This window comes from Oncorhynchus keta, chromosome 31, assembly GCF_023373465.1.
Source record: "Oncorhynchus keta strain PuntledgeMale-10-30-2019 chromosome 31, Oket_V2, whole genome shotgun sequence".
NCBI classification, from domain to species: domain Eukaryota; kingdom Metazoa; phylum Chordata; class Actinopteri; order Salmoniformes; family Salmonidae; genus Oncorhynchus; species Oncorhynchus keta.
The window spans coordinates 25,808,634-25,826,591 of NC_068451.1; the positions used below are offsets into that span (position 1 = coordinate 25,808,634).

Below are 17,958 nucleotides of genomic sequence, written 5' to 3' on the forward strand. Positions count from 1 at the left end.
CAGAGAGAGAGAAAGAGGTCAGAGAGAGAGAAAGAGGTCAGAGAGAGAGAAAGAGAGCGAGAGAGAGGAAGTGAGAGAGGGAGAGAGATAATACTAATAATTGGAGGAGAGGTGTAGGTCCACCTCTTTCCCCACGGGCATGCCACTGCCCAGGCCGGCGGTCAGCCCGATGACTTTGGCCACAAAGGCTTTAAGAGTTAGATACTCCTTCAACACCACCCCTCGCAGAATGGTCTTCAGCTCAGGAATACCAGAACCTACATGAGACAGAACAACAGAGAGAACGTGTGAACGGTAGGTAGATCCTGGAATCAGAGCAGTTATATCCCACTTGTGTACATTTGGGCAACCGGGTGGGGGAAATAGATGGAGATGAGGAGAGCAACACTATGTTCAGTACCTACCTATGGCCTGAGGGGCGACTATGTTGCAGAAGAGGGAGGCGAACATGACGAGGACCATGGGGTAGACGACCCAGGCCAGGTACTGGATCAGGACATTCCCCCTCAGCTCCCCGTGCATCCACTTATACGCTGGGAGAGGGGAGAGAGGAGGAGGAGGAGGAGGAGGAGGAGGAAGGGAGATTGGAGCAGTGGATTACAATCTTTTAAAAAAGGTTATATCTAGAACCTAAAACAGTTCTTCGGCTTTTCTTATAGGAGAATCCAGGTAGAACCCTTTCCACAGAAAGTTGAAACCAAACAGGGTTCTACCTGGAATTAGAAAGGGTTCTCCTATGGGGACAACCAAAGAACCCCTTTGAATCCTTTTTTTCTGTGTGCAGCGCAGGGAAGAGCAGGGAAGAGTGAAGAGCAGGGAAGAGTGAAGAGCAGGGAAGAGTGAAGAGCAGGGAAGAGTGAAGATCAGGGAAGAGCAGGGAAGAGTGAAGAGCAGGGAAGATCAGGGAAGAGTGTAGAGCAGGGAAGAGCCGGGAAGAGCAGGGAAGAGTGAAGAGCAGGGAAGAGCAGGGAAGAGTGAAGAGCAGGGAAGTGTGTAGAGCAGGGAAGATCAGGGAAGAGCGTAGAGCAGGGAAGAGCAGGGAAGAGCAGGGAAGAGCAGGGAAGTGTGTAGAGCAGGGAAGTGTGTAGAGCAGGGAAGATCAGGGAAGAGTGTAGAGCAGGGGAGAGCCGGGAAGAGCAGGGAAGAACAGGGATGAGTGTAGAGCAGGGAAGAGCATGGAAGAGTGTAGAGCAGGGAAGAGCAGGGAAGAGTGTAGAGCAGGGAAGAACAGGGAAAAGTGTAGAGCAGGGAAGAGCAGGGAAGAGTGTAGAACAGGGAAGAGCAGGGAATAGTATAGAGCAGGGAAGAGTAGGGAAGAGCAGGGAAGAGTGTAGAGCAGGGAAGAGCAGGGAAGAGTAGGGAAGAGCAAGGAAGAGCAGGGAAGAGCAGGGAAGTGTGTAGAGCAGGGAAGAGCAGGGAAGAGCAGGGAAGTGTGTAGAGCAGGGAAGATCAGGGAAGAGCGTAGAGCAGGGAAGAGCAGGGAAGAGCAGGGAAGAGCAGGGAAGTGTGTAGAGCAGGGTAGAGCAGGGAAGAGTGTAGAGCAGGGAAGAGCTGGGAAGAGCAGGGAAGAACAGGGAAGAGTGTAGAGCAGGGAAGAGCATGGAAGAGTGTAGAGCAGGGAAGAGCAGGGAAGAGCAGGGAAGAGTGTAGAACAGGGAAGAGCAGGGAAGATTGTAGAGCAGGGAAGAGCAGGGACGTGCAGGGAAGAGTGTAGAACAGGGAAGAGCAGGGAAAAGTGTAGAGCAGGGAAGCGCAGGGAAGAGTGTAGAACAGGGAAGAGCAGAGAAGAGTATAGAGCAGGGAAGAGCAGGGAAGATTATAGAGCAGGGAAGCGTAGGGAAGAGCAGGGAAGAGTCGGGAAGAGCAGGGAAGTGTGTAGAGCAGGGAAGAGCAGGGAAGTGTGTAGAGCAGGGAAGAGCAGGGGAGTGTGTAGAACAGGGAAGAGCAGGGAAGAGTATAAAGCAGGGAAGAGCAGGGGAGTGTGTAGAGCAGGGAAGAGCAGGGAAGAGTGTAGAGCAGGGAAGAGCAGGGAAGAACAGGGAAGAGCAGGGGAGTGTGTAGAGCAGGGAAGAGCAGGGAAGAGCAGGGAAGAGCAGGGAAGTGTGTAGAGCAGGGAAGAGCAGGGAAGTGTGTAGAGCAGGGAAGAGCAGGGAAGGGCAGGGAAGAGTGTAGAGCAGGGAAGAGAAGGAAATAGCAGGGAAGTGTGTAGAGCAGGGAAGGTCAACATCTATACACTTCAACATCGTCTCCACAGTGACCGTACACACATATCCTAACCAGAAGCCATGGATTATTGGCAACATCCTCACTGAGCTGCTGCTTTCAAGGAGCGGGACACTAATCCAGATGCTTATAAGAAATGTCCCTACGTCCTCCGCCGAACCATCAAATTGGCAATAGAGGACTAAGATCGAAACCTACTACACTGGCTCTGACGCTCGTCGGATGTGGCTGGGCTTGCAAACTATCACAGATTACAAAGGGAAACCCTGCCGAGATCTGACCAGTGACGCAAGCCTACCAGACGGGCCTCTCCCAGGTGGTGAGGGTAGGCAACAACACATCTGCAATGCTTATCCTAAACACGGGGCCCCTCGGGGGTGGTTATTCAGTCCTCTCCTGTACTCCCTGCTCACCCATGACTTCGTGACCGCGCATGACTCCAACACCCTCCTTAAGTTTCCCGACGACACGATGGTGGTAGGCCTGGACGATGAGACAACCTATAGGGAGGAAGTCAGAGACCTGGCAGAACAACCTCTCCCTCAATGTAGGCCAGACAAAGGACCTCATCATGGACTACAGAAAATAGAGGGCAGAACACGCACCCATTCATATCGACATGGCTGTAGTGGAGCGGGTCAAGTTCCTCGGTGTCCAAATCAGTAAGGCCCTATCATGGTCCAAATGCACCTACACAGTCATGAAGAGGGCACGACAATGCCTCTTCCCCCTCAGGAGGCTGAAAAGATTTGGCATGGGCCCTCAGATCCTCAAAAGGTTCTACAGCTGCACCATTGGGGAGCATCTTGACTGGCTGCATCACCACTTGGTATGACAACTGCTTGGCATCTGACCCCAAGGCGCTACAGAGGGTAATGCATACGGCATAGTACATCACTGGTGCAGAACTGCCTGCCATCCAGAACCTCTATACCAGGCGGTGTCAGATGAAAGCCCCAAAAATTGTCAAAGACTTCAGCCACCAAGTCATAGTGTTCTCTCTGCTCCCGCAAGGCAAGCGGTACCGGGGCCCAAAGTCTTGGACCAAAAGGCTCCTGAACAGCTTCTAACCCGAAAGCCATAAGACTGCTGAACAGTTAATCAAATGTTTGCAGACTCACTAGACTCTACCCACACACTCACACATACTACACTGACACACCAACACACACACACACACACACACACGCTACATAAGCTCACACATACAAAACACACACACACACACAAAACACACACACATGCATATGTATGGCACCAGCTCGGCATCTGACCATAAGGCGCTATACAGGGTAGTAGGAACGGCCAAGTACATCACTAGGACCAAGCTTCCTGACATCCAGGACCTACTGTATATAATAGGCGGTGTCAGAGGAAAGCCCAATAAATTGTCAGAGACTCCAGTCACCCAAGTTATAGCCTGTTTTCTCTGCTACCGCATGGCAAGCATTACCGGAGCGCCAAGTCTAGGACCAAACAGCTCCTTAACAGCTTCTACCCCCAAGTTATAAGACTGCTGAACAATTAACCCCCTCCATTTGTTTGTACACTGCTGCTACTTGCTGTTTATTATCTATGGATAGTCACTTCAACCCTACCTACATGTACACTGCTGCTACTTGCTGTTTATTATATATGGATAGTCACTTCAACCCTACCTACATGTGCAAAATCACCTCTAACCTTTACCCCCGCACATTGACTCTGTACCGGTACCCCAGGTATATAGCCTCATTATTGTTATTTTATTTTATTATTTTATTATTATTATTGTGTTATTGTGTTACTTTTAATTTAGTTTAATTTAGTTTATTTGGTAAATATTTTTCTTAACTCTTCTTGAATTGCACTGTTGGTTAAGGGCTTGTAAGTAAGCATTTCACAGTAAGGTCTACACATGCTGTATTCGGCGCATGTGACAAATACAGTTTGATTTGATTTTATTTGACACCACACACACACACACACACACACACACACACACACACACACACACACACACACACACACACACACACACACACAGAGATACCCTTTCATACTGCTGCTACTCTGTTTATTATATATCCTGATTGTGACTTTTACCCCTACCTACCTGTACATACAGTATTACCATGATGACCTCAACTACCTGGTGGCCCTGCACATTGACTTGGCACTGGAACTCCTTGTATTTGGCCTCGCGATTGTTCTCATTGTCTTCTTGTTTCCTTTTTTATTTAGAAAATATGTGTCTTACTTTTTAACTCTGTTTTGTTGGTTAGGGGCTCGTAAGTAAACATTACACTGTAAAGTCTACACCTGTTAAATTCGGCGCATCTCACTAATAACATTTTATTTGACTTTATTTGACTTACCTAGGGGGTAGGGACAGGGGGTTGACTTGGAATTGGGTAGTAGGCCTAAATTGAGGTCAAATAGCTCATAATATTGATCATCAGTTTTTATCCTGTCTTGTATGGCCATCTAGTGAGGGAACCTGGCCTGCTACAGCCACAGTGGATTATGGGGACTGTAGTCATGTACCTTGTAAGCTCTTGGCACTGGTGTAGTCCATGCTCCAGCTGACCAGGGCCATAGTGAGGCCCAGCAGCACCAGGAAGATCCAGTCCTCCCCCAGCTTGGTCACGATGTACCGCTGTATACGAGCCACACAGTCTGGACCAACACAATAAGTTATATTACTGTATGTGTTTAGGCCTCAAAATAACTTTTACTGGGGGTTATTTACACTGATGTAGCTAGAACTAGTCCTTGTCTCTCACCTTGGCATTTGGAGTAGGGGCGGGGCTTCTTTGTAGGGGAGGTGTGGCTGAGATATGACTCCATGGTGATGGGGTTGTGATGTCGTTGGCCACGCCCCCGTCTGGCATTGACCATGTTGTTTTCTCCTGTCTGTTTCCTCCATTGTCTCTCTGTCAGCAACCGTGTTGCTTCCCGCCTGGCAAAGCTACCCAGTTGTTCCCTGTACTCCCCGTAGAGCTGGACAGAGCAAAGACTACATTACCCAGGAAGCATTGTTGAATCTACATCACATTAACCAGAAGGCCCAGCGGGTTCCTTCTACTCACCCATGGACATGGACAGAGCAGGATACTACATATAATTACCAAGAGCACCTCCCTGGATCGAGCAAAGACTATATAATATTACCCAGAAACCCTTGCAGTTTCCTGGACAGAGCAGATTTCATTACCCAGAAAGCTTTCTAGTTCTCTTCATTACCAAGAGGCTCCCTAGGACTTCTCCCCATAGAGCTGAATGCTGAGATCAAAGACGACATTACCCAGAACCCCTTGCAGTTTCCTGGACAGAGTAGACTTCATTACCCAGAAAGCATTGCAGCTTTCTTCACTACCAATAGGCTCCCTGTAGGCCTTCCCCCCATAGAGCTGAACACTGAGATAAGAGATTACATTAGCAAGAAATACCAGAAATACCCAGGATACAGTAGGGTTTTTTTCATGTGTTGCATTGTCTTGAATTTGAGATAGAAAGGCAGATGAGAGAGAGAGGAAGTGATTGGGAGTGGGAGGATCAGAGGAAATTAAAAGGGGGATCATAAATCGGAGCAGTAGAGAAAACTGGATCCGGCACAGTGGGATAGCTGGAGATAACGAGGTAGAGAGGGAATGTGCGGCGTGTCTGTAAGGGATACACACCAACCTGAATACCCTGCCGCAGGCCAGAAATAGACAAAACGGGCCAAGAGATCGGAAAAACCCCTCCCTGAGTGGAAGCTGGGCTGGACAGGAGCCAGGTTGCCAGAGGAAGAGATCCCAGGAAGACAGAACAATCCACACCTTCCTCTTCCAACACGCACGCACGCACGTACACACACACACACACACACACACACACACACACACACACACACACACACACACACACACACACACACACACACACACACACACACACACACACACACACACACACACACACACACACACACACACACAGGAGCTGCTCTAGGATCAGCTTTCACCACCCCACTCCTAATTAACCTACACGGGTTATAAAACACACCTGGACCTGTGCTTGAAAACCAGTTATGCTTACACCTACAGTATATTTGCATACCACTAAGTTGCAACGCATGAGTCTAAATCAGTGGAAGAACTAAATCACTGGCGCCAGACAGTCCTGTATCAGGTTCTCACAGGAGAGGAAAGCTGATGCAACCAACCAGGAGGCCCACTGACAAACATGTCAGATGATACCAGGGTTGTGGAGAAACCAACCAGGAGGCCCACTGACAAACATGTCAGATGATACCAGGGTTGTGGAGAAACCAACCAGGAGGCCCACTGACAAACATGTCAGATGATACCAGGGTTGTGGAGAAACCAACCAGGAGGCCCACTGACAAACATGTCAGATGATACCAGGGTTGTGGAGAAATCAACCAGGAGGCCCACTGACAAACATGTCAGATGATACCAGGGTTGTGGAGAAACCAACCAGGAGGCCCACTGACAAACATGTCAGATGATACCAGGGTTGTGGAGAAATCCAATTTCATTTGATAGGAGAATTTACATTGAATTAAATTCAAATTTCAACAAGTTTGGACTGTTGGAATTAAAATTTAATTGGAATTGTAAAAACATGTCTTCTTTAGAATTGAATTGGAATTCAATATTTGTACATTTCCCAGTTAATATCCAAAAATTGACAGCATGATTTGTTTTAAATAATTTCAATTTGAATTTCTATATTTCCAGTATAGCTAAGCTGTATGAACAGTGGCATCATGAAAGCCTGAAGGAATTATGGAATTTGTGGAAATGTCTGGTGGAATATTAAATTGGAAATTTACATAACATTGGGATTGAAAATAATTTACATTTTGTTTGAATTCAAATTGGAATTTGTGGAATTGTCTGGTACAATATTGAATATTGAATTGGGAAAATTAATTCTTGAAATTTACTTGAGTTGTAATTGAGAATAAATTACATTTTCTTTGAATTCAAAGACTGACCTGGAATTGGATTGGAATTTATGGAATTAACCGGAACCCTGGATAATACAGGTGCAACTGTTGTTCATTTCAAAATGGCTTTGTATATTTATGCAGAGTAAAAGCATTAACGATGTGACACTCTAGTGATTTGTGTTTCACTGTTTACCCACCTCACGTATGTTTGTAATCTGGTTCTAAATCTCTTCATTCAAAGACTCAATCATGGACACTCTTACTGACAGTTGTGGCTGCTTTGTGTGATGTATAGTGGTCTCTACCTTCTTGACCTTCGTGCTGTTGACTGTGCCCAGTAATGTTTGTACCATGTTTTGTGCTGCTACCATGTTGTGTTGCTACCATGCTGTGTTGTCATGTGTTGCTGCCCTGCTATGTTGTTGTCTTAGGTCTCTCTTTATGTAGTATTGTGGTGTCTCTCTTGTTGTGATGTGTGTTTTGTCCTATATTTATCCCCGCAGGAGGCCTTTTGCCTTTTGGTAGGCCGTAATTGTAAATAAGAATGTGTTCTTAACTGACTGCCTGGTTAAATAAAGGTTCAATAAAAAATAAATACAACATTCTAAGGGCAATGTCTAGGCTACTTTGAGGGATTCATTTTTTGTGAACAATAAACGGTCAACAACAATAATGCTGAACTGCCTTGTGCAATGTTTCACCTTGGTTGAACGTCTCTTGACTCATTCCCCATAGTGACCCTTCCCTTTACCCTAATAGGGTGATGGAATTACAGGCTATAGTGAGGCTGGTGTTAAACACATCTAATGTTGCCAACTATTCTTGAACACATCTCTTAAAAGTTATTTTGATGTCTTTAAAGTCCTATAGAAAATGTTACTGCAAGTGAACAAAGTATCTCTAGGATCTGTTCGTTCCTATTCAAAATAACGCTGTATTATATCCAGAGGCTTATGAACTGCCATGCAACAAGCATTTCATTGTTTTCATTCTGACACTTACACTGTAATAGCTGTACTAACAGTGGATCTATAATTAATAAAGATAAAAACAAGCAGAACACTGATGTCTTGCCAGGACAAGTTGACTTGAATGTTCCCTCTCTTGAGGAAGCAATAGACATTATACTGTATTGACCACATGAACATACAGTAAGTACACATCTAAGTGAAATTGTCCCAATACTTTTGGTCCCCTAAAATGGGGGACGATGTACAAAGTTTTGTTCTTTTTACACGGTTCAGTGGGTATGGATGAAAATACCCTCATATTAAAGCTGACAGTCTGCACTTTAACCTCCTAGTAATTGTATCATTTCAAATCCAAAAAACAACTAAAAATGTGTCACTGTTAGTTTTGGAGCTCACTGTATAACCCCTCAAAAGAGACATACGCATTTAACAGCTCAAGATAAATATATAATGCTGTTGCATACAGTACCTGTTCTGTGTCTGCTTTCTTCGGCATTATTTAATGGGACTGTTCTCTCCCTGTCCTACAGTATTATATGTGACTGTAATACCAGGTCAACACTAAACATTAACAACACAACACTATCAATCTGGGATGAACAAACAGGCAGGACTGGCAAAAAAACAGGAACCTGGGGAGTGATGACAAAAATGAGAGGGGGAGACAGAGGGTGAGAGACAGACAGCATGATAGATCGAGAGATCAAAAGATAAGACACGGAATGAAAGAATGAATCATCCACAGGGAGAACATAGTATCTCTCTCTAGAGAAAGAGAGAGAAAAAGAAAGAGACACAGTGTGAGACTGTGATACATCTATTACTGAGAGCCTATCACTCTTCATCTGTCAGCCTGTGTTGGTCCTGTGTCACTGTGTGACCCTGTGTGTGGAGTCATACACTGTACACTCCACTCAATACACTGATAACACATTCACTACTATTCCACACACATACTCACCATGCCAAAGGACTCAATACGCACAGAGCCAGAGAGAAACTTGTTCAGGGTTCAATCCTACCCATTTCTTTATATTGAAAAACATACAAGTGGTATCAGAGAAATACTCACTTCAAAACCAACCTGATGTGGGAGTTGTAAGGGCCTCTATGTGCCTCAACTAGAAGATTAACAGTAAATCATCATGTCCATCAGTAACAACACTGAACGGAAGGAAGAGAGGAGGTATAGAACCGCTTAGAATGAACAAGGAAGAGAGAGAGAAAGAGAGAGAGGGAGAGAGACGGGGGGGTAGAGAGAGACTCAGCGTGTGAGAGAGAGAGAGAGAGAGAGAGCGAGAGAGACGGGGGGTAGAGAGAGACTCAGCGTGAGAGAGAGCGAGAGACGGGGGATAGAGAGAGACTCAGCGTGAGAGAGAGGGAGAGCGAGAGACGGGGGGTAGAGAGAGACTCAGGGTGAGAGAGAGAGAGAGAGAGAGAGAGAGCGAGAGAGACGGGGGGTAGAGAGAGACTCAACGTGAGAGAGAGAGAGAGAGAGAGAGCGAGAGAGAGAGAGAAAGAGAGAGAGAGAGGGGGAGAGAGAGAGAGAGAGAGAGGGGGAGAGAGAGAGGGGAAGAGAGAGAGAGAGAGAGAGAGAGAGAGAGAGCGAGAGACGGGGGGTAGAGAGAGACTCAGCGTGAGAGAGAGAGAGAGAGAGAGAGAGAGAGAGAGAGAGAGAGAGAGAGAGAGAGAGAGAGAGAGAGTGCGAGAGACGGGGTAGAGAGAGACTCAGCGTGAGAGAGAGAGAGAGAGAGAGAGGGGGGGGTAGAGAGAGAGACTTAGGGAGAGAGAGAGAGGTGTAAAGAGAAACTCAGGGAGAGAGAGAGAGAAAGAGAGAGGGGGTAGAAAGAGACTCAGAGAGAGAGAGAGAGCGAGAAAGAGGGGTAGAGAGATACTCAGGGAGAGAGAGAGAGTGAGAAAGAGAGAGAGTGAGAGAGAGAGAGAAAGAGAGAGAGAGAGAAAGAGAGAGAGAGAGAAAGAGAGAGAGTGAGAAAGAGAGAGAGTGAGAAAGAGAGAGAGTGAGAAAGAGAGAGAGTGAGAAAGAGAGAGAGTGAGAAAGACAGACAGACAGACAGACAGACAGACAGACAGACAGACAGACAGACAGACAGACAGACAGACAGTGAGAGCTGCTAACAGATTCAGAGAGTGAAGGGCAGGGTGACATTCAGAGTTAATTAAAAAAATACTAATAACCACAGATTCCTGGGTCCCTGGTGAGTGTGTGTCTGTGTGGTGCCTCATGTCCTAATATCTGTGTCTGTCCGTCAGTGACTGGGTCATATTATATTATTAACCTTGTGTCCCAAGACAGGGCTCGCACGCACACACACACACACACACACACACACACACACACACACACACACACACACACACACACACACACACACACACACACACACACACACACACACACACACACACACACACACACACACACACACACACACACACACACACACACACACACACACGTAATCTATAATACCAATAACAACACTCCCATAACAATTTAGAGCATCCGAGTAAACCCTAACAGACAACCTATAAGGATAACCACACTGTTTTAGGACATCTCCTATAAGGATAACCACACTGTTTTAGGAAATCTCCTATAAGGATAACCACACTGTTTTAGGACATCCCCTATAAGGATAACCACACTGTTTTAGGACATCCCCTATAAGGATAACCACACTGTTTTAGGACATCCCATATAAGGATAACCACACTGTTTTAGGACATCCCCTATAAGGATAACCACACTGTTTTAGAACATCCCCTATAAGGATAACCACACTGTTTTAGGACATCCCCTATAAGGGCAAATCCACACTGTTTTAGAACATCCCCTATAAGGATAACCACACTGTTTTAGGGCATCCCCTATAAGGGTGAAACCACACTGTTTTAGGACATCCCCTATAAGGATAACCACACTGTTTTAGGACATCCCCTATAAGGATAACCACACTGTTTTAGGACATCCCCTATAAGGGTGAAACCACACTGTTTTAGGACATCCCCTATAAGGGTGAAACCACACTGTTTTAGGACATCCCCTATAAGGATAACCACACTGTTTTAGGACATCCCCTATAAGGGCAAATCCACACTGTTTTAGGACATCCCCTATAAGGATAACCACACTGTTTTAGGACATCCCCTATAAGGGTGAAACCACACTGTTTTAGGACATCCCCTATAAGGATAACCACACTGTTTTAGGACATCCCCTATAAGGGTGAAACCACGCTGTTTTAGGACATCCCCTATAAGGATAACCACACTGTTTTAGAACATCCCCTATAAGGGTGAAACCACACTGTTTTAGGACATCCCCTATAAGGATAACCACACTGTTTTAGGACATCCCCTATCAGGGTGAAACCACACTGTTTTAGGACATCCCCTATAAGGATAATCACACTGTTTTAGGACATCCCTTATCAGGGTGAAACCACACTGTTTTAGGACATCCCCTATAAGGGTGAAACCACACTGTTTTAGGACATCCCCTATAAGGGTGAAACCACACTGTTTTAGGACATCCCCTATAAGGGTGAAACCACACTGTTTTAGGACATCCCCTATCAGGGTAAAACCACACTGTTTTAGGACATCCCCTATCAGGGTAAAACCACATCGTTTTAAGACATCCCCTATCAGGGTGAAACCACACTGTTTTAGGACATCCCCTATAAGGGTAAAACCACATCGTTTTAAGACATCCCCAAGAGTCAATGTTTCATGCACAATAGTTTAAAGATAATATTCCAAACTCCAAATATCTCTTCACACATCTTAAACACAATGTTTTCTTTAGTTGATTGACTGCAATATTGATTTCCTTAAGACATTGATATGTCAAGCAGTTTAAATTGAGAACATAATATTTTTTGAGAACACAAAATTGAGACCATTTGGCCACATGTAAATAAATATTTAACATTCTAACATAAACAATGTCAACATGACGTCTCAATGATTTGCAATTATGTGATGTTATAACATAATAAAGAAACATAAATATTACTAGTAAAATATCAATAAAGGTCTTACCAGAATCTGGTCTAAATTCAGACCCGTCTCAAAAGTGTTGATACGCTCCTGCATCTTCCCTCCTCTCTTCTCAGGTGCTGTGTGATGTCACTCTGTCCTTCCTCTCTCTAATATACATTGTATATAACCTCTATTTGGATGTCACATCTGTCCTTTCTGTCCTTTAAGACATCCCTGTAAGAGTGACTGTACCTGCCTTGTTTTTGTCCAAGGGGAGGTAGTACAGTATCGTCCTCAATGACCTACAGGTATGGTCAATTAAGTACAACACACACACACACACACACATACACACACACAGTCTTGTTTAACTAGCCTTGTGAGGACACACAATTCAGTCCCATTCAAAATCCAATTTTCCCTAACCATTAACCCTAACCCTAAACCTAACCCTAGCTCCTAACCCTAAACTAAACCTAGCTCCTAACCCTAACCCTAAACCTAACCCTAGCTCCTAACCCTAAACTAAACCTAGCTCCTAACACTAACCCTAAACCTAACCCTAGCTCCTAACCCTAAACTAAACCTAGCTCCTAACACTAACCCTAAACCTAATTCTAACCCTAACAGTAATTCTATCCTTAGCCCTAAACCGCCTAGATATAGCATTTGACCTTGTGGGGGCTAACAAAATGAGTTGACAATAGGTTGTCAACAGCTATTCATTCTCCTAGGTCTATTCCCTATAAGCCAGTCGGCCAGTCAGCCAGTCATTCTAGGAGACTCCAGCTATCCAGTCCAAGATTATAAAACTAACTAAGGACACATTGAGAGTTAAAAAAATATTTACCAAATAAATTAAAGTTTAAAAAAATCGAATCAACCAAAAAGTAACTCAATACATTTTCATAGCAATAACGAGACTATATACAAGGGGTACCAGTACCGAGTCAATGTGCAGGGTACAGGTTAGTCGAGATAATGTGTAAAGTGCATAGATAATTAACAGCGTGTAGTGTAAAAACAAAGGGTTGGGTGTAAATAGTTCGGTGGCCATTTGATTAGTTGTTCAGAGTCTTTTGGACCTAGACGTGGCGCTCGGGCCTGCTTGCCATGCGGTAGCAGAAAAAACAGTCTATGACTTGGGTGACTGGAGCCTTTAACAATTTTTAGGGCCTTCCTCTGACACTGCCTTGTATTGAGGTCCTGGATATCAGGAAGCTTGGCCCCAGTGATGTACTGGGCCATACTGGGCGGCAGGGTAGCCTAGCGGTTAGAGCATTGGGCTAGTAACTGAAAGGTTGCCAGATCGAATCCCCGAGCTGACAAGGTAAAAATCTGTTCTGCCCCTGAACAAGGCAGTTAACCCACTGTTCCTAGGCTGTCATTGACAATAATAATTTGTTCTTAACTGACTTGCCTAGTTAAATAAAGGTTTAAAAAAGTATGCACTACCCTCTGTTGTGCCTTACAGTCAGATGTTGAGCAGCAGGCGGTGATGCAACCAGTCAGGATGCTCTTGATGGTGCAGCTATAGAACATTTTGAGGAGCTGGGGACCCAAATCTTTTCAGACTCCTGAGGGGGAAATAGTGTTGTCGTGACCTCTTCACAACTGTCTTGGTGGGATTGGACCATGATAGTTTGATGGTGATGTGGACACCAAGGAATTTGAAGCTCTCAACCCGCTCCACTTTAGTACCGTCAATCCTATAGTCCACGATCAGCTCATTTGTCTTGCTTACATTGAGTGAGAGATTGTTGTCCTGGCACCACAGTACCAGGTCTCTGATCTCCTCCCTATAGGCTGTTTCATCGTTGTCGTGATCAAGCCTACCACTGTTGTGTCGTCAGCATACTCAATGATGGTGTTGGAGTCGTGCTTGGCCATGCAGTCGTGAGTGAACAGAGAGTACAGGACGGGACTAAGTACACACCCCTGAGGGGCCCCAGTGTTGAGGATCAGCGTGGCAGATGTGTTGTTGCCTACCCTTACCACCTGGGGGCATCCCGTCAGGAAGTCCAGGATCCAGTGGGAGGTGTTTAGTCCCAGGGTCCTTGGCTCAGTGATGAGCTTTTTGTGCACTATGATGTTGAATGCTGAGGTAGGTGTTCCTTTTCTCCAGTTGGGAAAGGACAGTGTGGAGTGCGATTGAGATTGTGTCATCTGTGGATCTGTTGGGGGGTATGTGAATTAGGTGGGTCTAGGGATTCTGGCATAATGGTGTTGATGTGAGCCATGACCAGCCTTTCAAAGCACTTCATGGCAACCGATGTGAGTGCTACGTGGTGGCAGGTTACCTTCGCTTTCTTGTGCACAGGGACTATGGTGTTCTGTTTGTGAATGTTGACCTGTTTAATGGTCTTGCTCACATCGGCTACGGAGAGCGTGATCACACAGTCGTCCGGAACAGCTGGTGCTCTCATGCATGCTTCATTATTGCTTGCCTTGAAGCGAGCATAAAAGGCATTTAGCTCGGCTGGAAGGCTCGCGTCCCTGGGACAGTTCGCTGCTGGGTTTCCCTTTGTAGTCAGTAATAGTTTTCAAGCCCTGCCACATCAGACAAGTATTAGAGCCAGTGTAGTAGGATTCAATCTTAGTCCTGTATTGATGCCTTACCTTTTTGATGGTTCGTCTGAGGGCATAGCGGGATTTCTTAGAGCCCGGATTAGTGTCCTGCTCCTTGAAAGCGGCAGCTCTAGCCTTTAGCTCAGTGCGGATGTTGCCGGTAATCCATGGCTTCTGGTTGGGAAATTGTTGATACATTGTCAATACACTTATTGATGAAGCCGGTGACTGTGGTGGTAAACTCCTCAATGCCATTGGATGAATCCTGGGAACATATTCCAGTCTGTGCTAGCAAAACAGTCCTGTGGCTTAGCATCCACGTCATCTGACCACTTTCGTATTGAGTGAGTCATTGGTATTTCTATTTCCTGCTTTAGGTTTTGCTTGTAAGCTGGAAACAGGGGGATAGAATTATATTCAGATTTGCCAAATGGAGGGCGAGGGAGAGCTTTGTATGCGTCTCTGTGTGCGGAGTAAAGGTGGTCTAGAGTTTTTTCCCTCTGGTTGCACATGTGACATGCTGGTAGAAATGAGGGAAAATGGATTTAAGTTTCCCTGCATTAAAGTCTCTGGCTACCAACAGCGCCGCTTCTGGATGAGCCTTTTCTTGTTTGCTTATGGCCTTACACAGCAGGTTGAGTACGGTCTTGCCAGCATCGGTCTGTGGTGGTAAATAGATGGCTACAAATAATATAGATGAGAACTCTCTTGGTAGATAGTGTGGTCTACAGCTTATCATGAGGAATTCTACCTCAAGCAAGAAATACAGCGAGACATTTTTAATATTAGACATCGCACACCAGCAGTTATTGGCAAATTGACACACACCTCGACCCTTCGTTTTACCAGACGTAGCTGCTCGGTCCTGCCGAAACACGGACAAGCCAGCCAGCTGTATATTATCTGTCGTCGTTCAGCCAGGTCTCTGTAAAACATAATATTTGATTTAGGAGACTCATTTGTGACTGAAGGTACTGGAAATATAATATATGCATGCAAAGGTACAAGGTAAAGTACCGTACACACCTATTGGGATGTTCTATTTAATTTAACTAGGCACGTCAGTTAAGAACAAATGATTATTTACAATGGTTGCCTAGGAACAGTGGGATAACTACCTTGTTCAGGGGCAGAACAACAGATTTTTATCTTGTCAGCTCAGGGATTCGATCTTTTGGTTACTGGCCCAACACTCTAACCACTAGGCTAACCGCAGCCCTATCCTCTCCATCTCTCAAAACAATCTCACCTATTCCCCCTCCTCCCTTTCACCCCCCCCCAAACTTTCCCTCTCACCACCCCTCAACTCTGTCTCCCCCTTAACCCTCGCCTGCTGGGGTGAAACCCAACTCTGGGTTAAATTTAGGGCCAGTGTGACTCAATGCTCACTGAGACACTTCTCCGCAAACCTCTCTCTCACTCACTCACTCCAAGCCGTTGCATATCATTAACAACTGTTATTGAACAATAGTAACCATATATACAGTAATTAAATTGTAAGATCTGCGTATTAACCTAATTAGACCCTTTAGTATAGATAGTTATATAGTATTTACCTAGATATTGCATTTTATTTAACCATGGTGAAAAAGCCAAAACAGGTGACCAAAGCATTCCAAATGTCAGATGGATCTTCTCACTCATGATGTGATGTCTCTATACCAGGCTTCTCAAACTATAGACTACTGACTGACTATAGTCTACTGACCCAGACTATAGACTACTGACTGACTATAGTCAAATCAAATCAAATCAAATTTTATTTGTCACATACACATGGTTAGCAGATGTTAAATACACATGGTTAGCAGATGTTAAATGCGAGTGTAGCGAAATGCTTGTGCTTCTAGTTCCGACAATGCAGTGATAACCAACAAGTAATCTAACTAACAATTCCAAAACTACTGTCTTATACACAGTGTAAGGGGATAAGGAATATGTACATAAGGATATATGAATGAGTGATGGTACAGAGCAGCATAGATGGTATCGAGTACAGTATATACATATGAGATGAGTGTGTAGACAAAGTAAACAAAGTGGCATAGTTAAAGTGGCTAGTGATACATGTGTTACATAAGGATGCAGTCGATGATGTAGAGTACAGTATATACATATGCATATGAGATGAATAATGTAGGGTAAGTAACATTATATAAGGTAGCATTGTTTAAAGTGGCTAGTGATATATTTACATAATTCCCATCAATTCCCATTATTAAAATGGCTGGAGTTGGGTCAGTGTCAATGACAGTGTGTTGGCAGCAGCCACTCACTGTTAGTGGTGGCTGTTTAACAGTCTGATGGCCTTGAGATAGAAGCTGTTTTCAGTCTCTCGGTCCCAGCTTTGATGCACCTGTACTGACCTCGCCTTCTGGATGATAGCGGGGTGAACAGGCAGTGGTTCGGGTGGTTGATGTCCTTGATGATCTTTATGGCCTTCCTGTAACAACGGGTGGTGTAGGTGTCCTGGAGGGCAGGTAGTTTGCCCCGGTGATGCGTTGTGCAGTCCTCACTACCCTCTGGAGAGCCTTACGGTTGAGGGCGGAGCAGTTGCCGTACCAGGCGGTGATACAGCCCGCCAGGATGCTCTCGATTGTGCATCTGTAGAAGTTTGTGAGTGCTTTTGGTGACAAGCCGAATTTCTTCAGCCTCCTGAGGTTGAATAGGCGCTGCTGCGCCTTCTTCACGACGCTGTCAGTGTGAGTGGACCAATTCAGTTTGTCTGTGATGTGTATGCCGAGGAACTTAAAACTAGCTACCCTCTCCACTACTGTTCCATCGATGTGGATAGGGGTGTTCCCTCTGCTGTTTCCTGAAGTCCACAATCATCTCCTTAGTTTTGTTGACGTTGAGTGTGAGGTTATTTTCCTGACACCACACTCCGAGGGGCCCTCACCTCCTCCCTGTAGGCCGTCTCGTCGTTGTTGGTAATCAAGCCTACCACTGTTGTGTCGTCCGCAAACTTGATGATTGAGTTGGAGGCGTGCGTGGCCACGCAGTCGTGGGTGAACAGGGAGTACAGGAGAGGGCTCAGAACGCACCCTTGTGGGGCCCCCGTGTTGAGGATCAGCGGGGAGGAGATGTTGTTGCCTACCCTCACCACCTGGGGGCGGCCCATCAGGAAGTCCAGTACCCAGTTGCACAGGGCGGGGTCGAGACCCAGGGTCTCGAGCTTGATGACGAGCTTGGAGGGTACTATGGTGTTGAATGCCGAGCTGTAGTCGATGAACAGCATTCTCACATAGG

General features: G+C 45.5%; 1 protein-coding gene across 4 annotated transcripts in view; it reads right to left on the reverse strand.

The window, feature by feature from the left end:
• Nucleotides 1–17,958, reverse strand: part of LOC118376433 (chloride channel protein 1-like) — a 96,596-nt gene that overhangs the window by 58,145 nt on the left and 20,493 nt on the right. For 2 of the 4 annotated variants that reach the window (XM_052489160.1, XM_052489163.1), the window contains 4 exons: nucleotides 4,989–5,205; nucleotides 4,750–4,881; nucleotides 405–533; nucleotides 124–257 (listed from right to left, as the gene is read on the reverse strand). In XM_052489160.1, coding sequence (XP_052345120.1) covers nucleotides 124–257; nucleotides 405–533; nucleotides 4,750–4,881; nucleotides 4,989–5,205 — 612 coding nt within the window. The remainder of the gene's footprint in view (nucleotides 1–123; nucleotides 258–404; nucleotides 534–4,749; nucleotides 4,882–4,988; nucleotides 5,206–17,958) is intronic. The other 2 variants (XM_052489161.1, XM_052489162.1) reach the window with 1 other exon arrangement.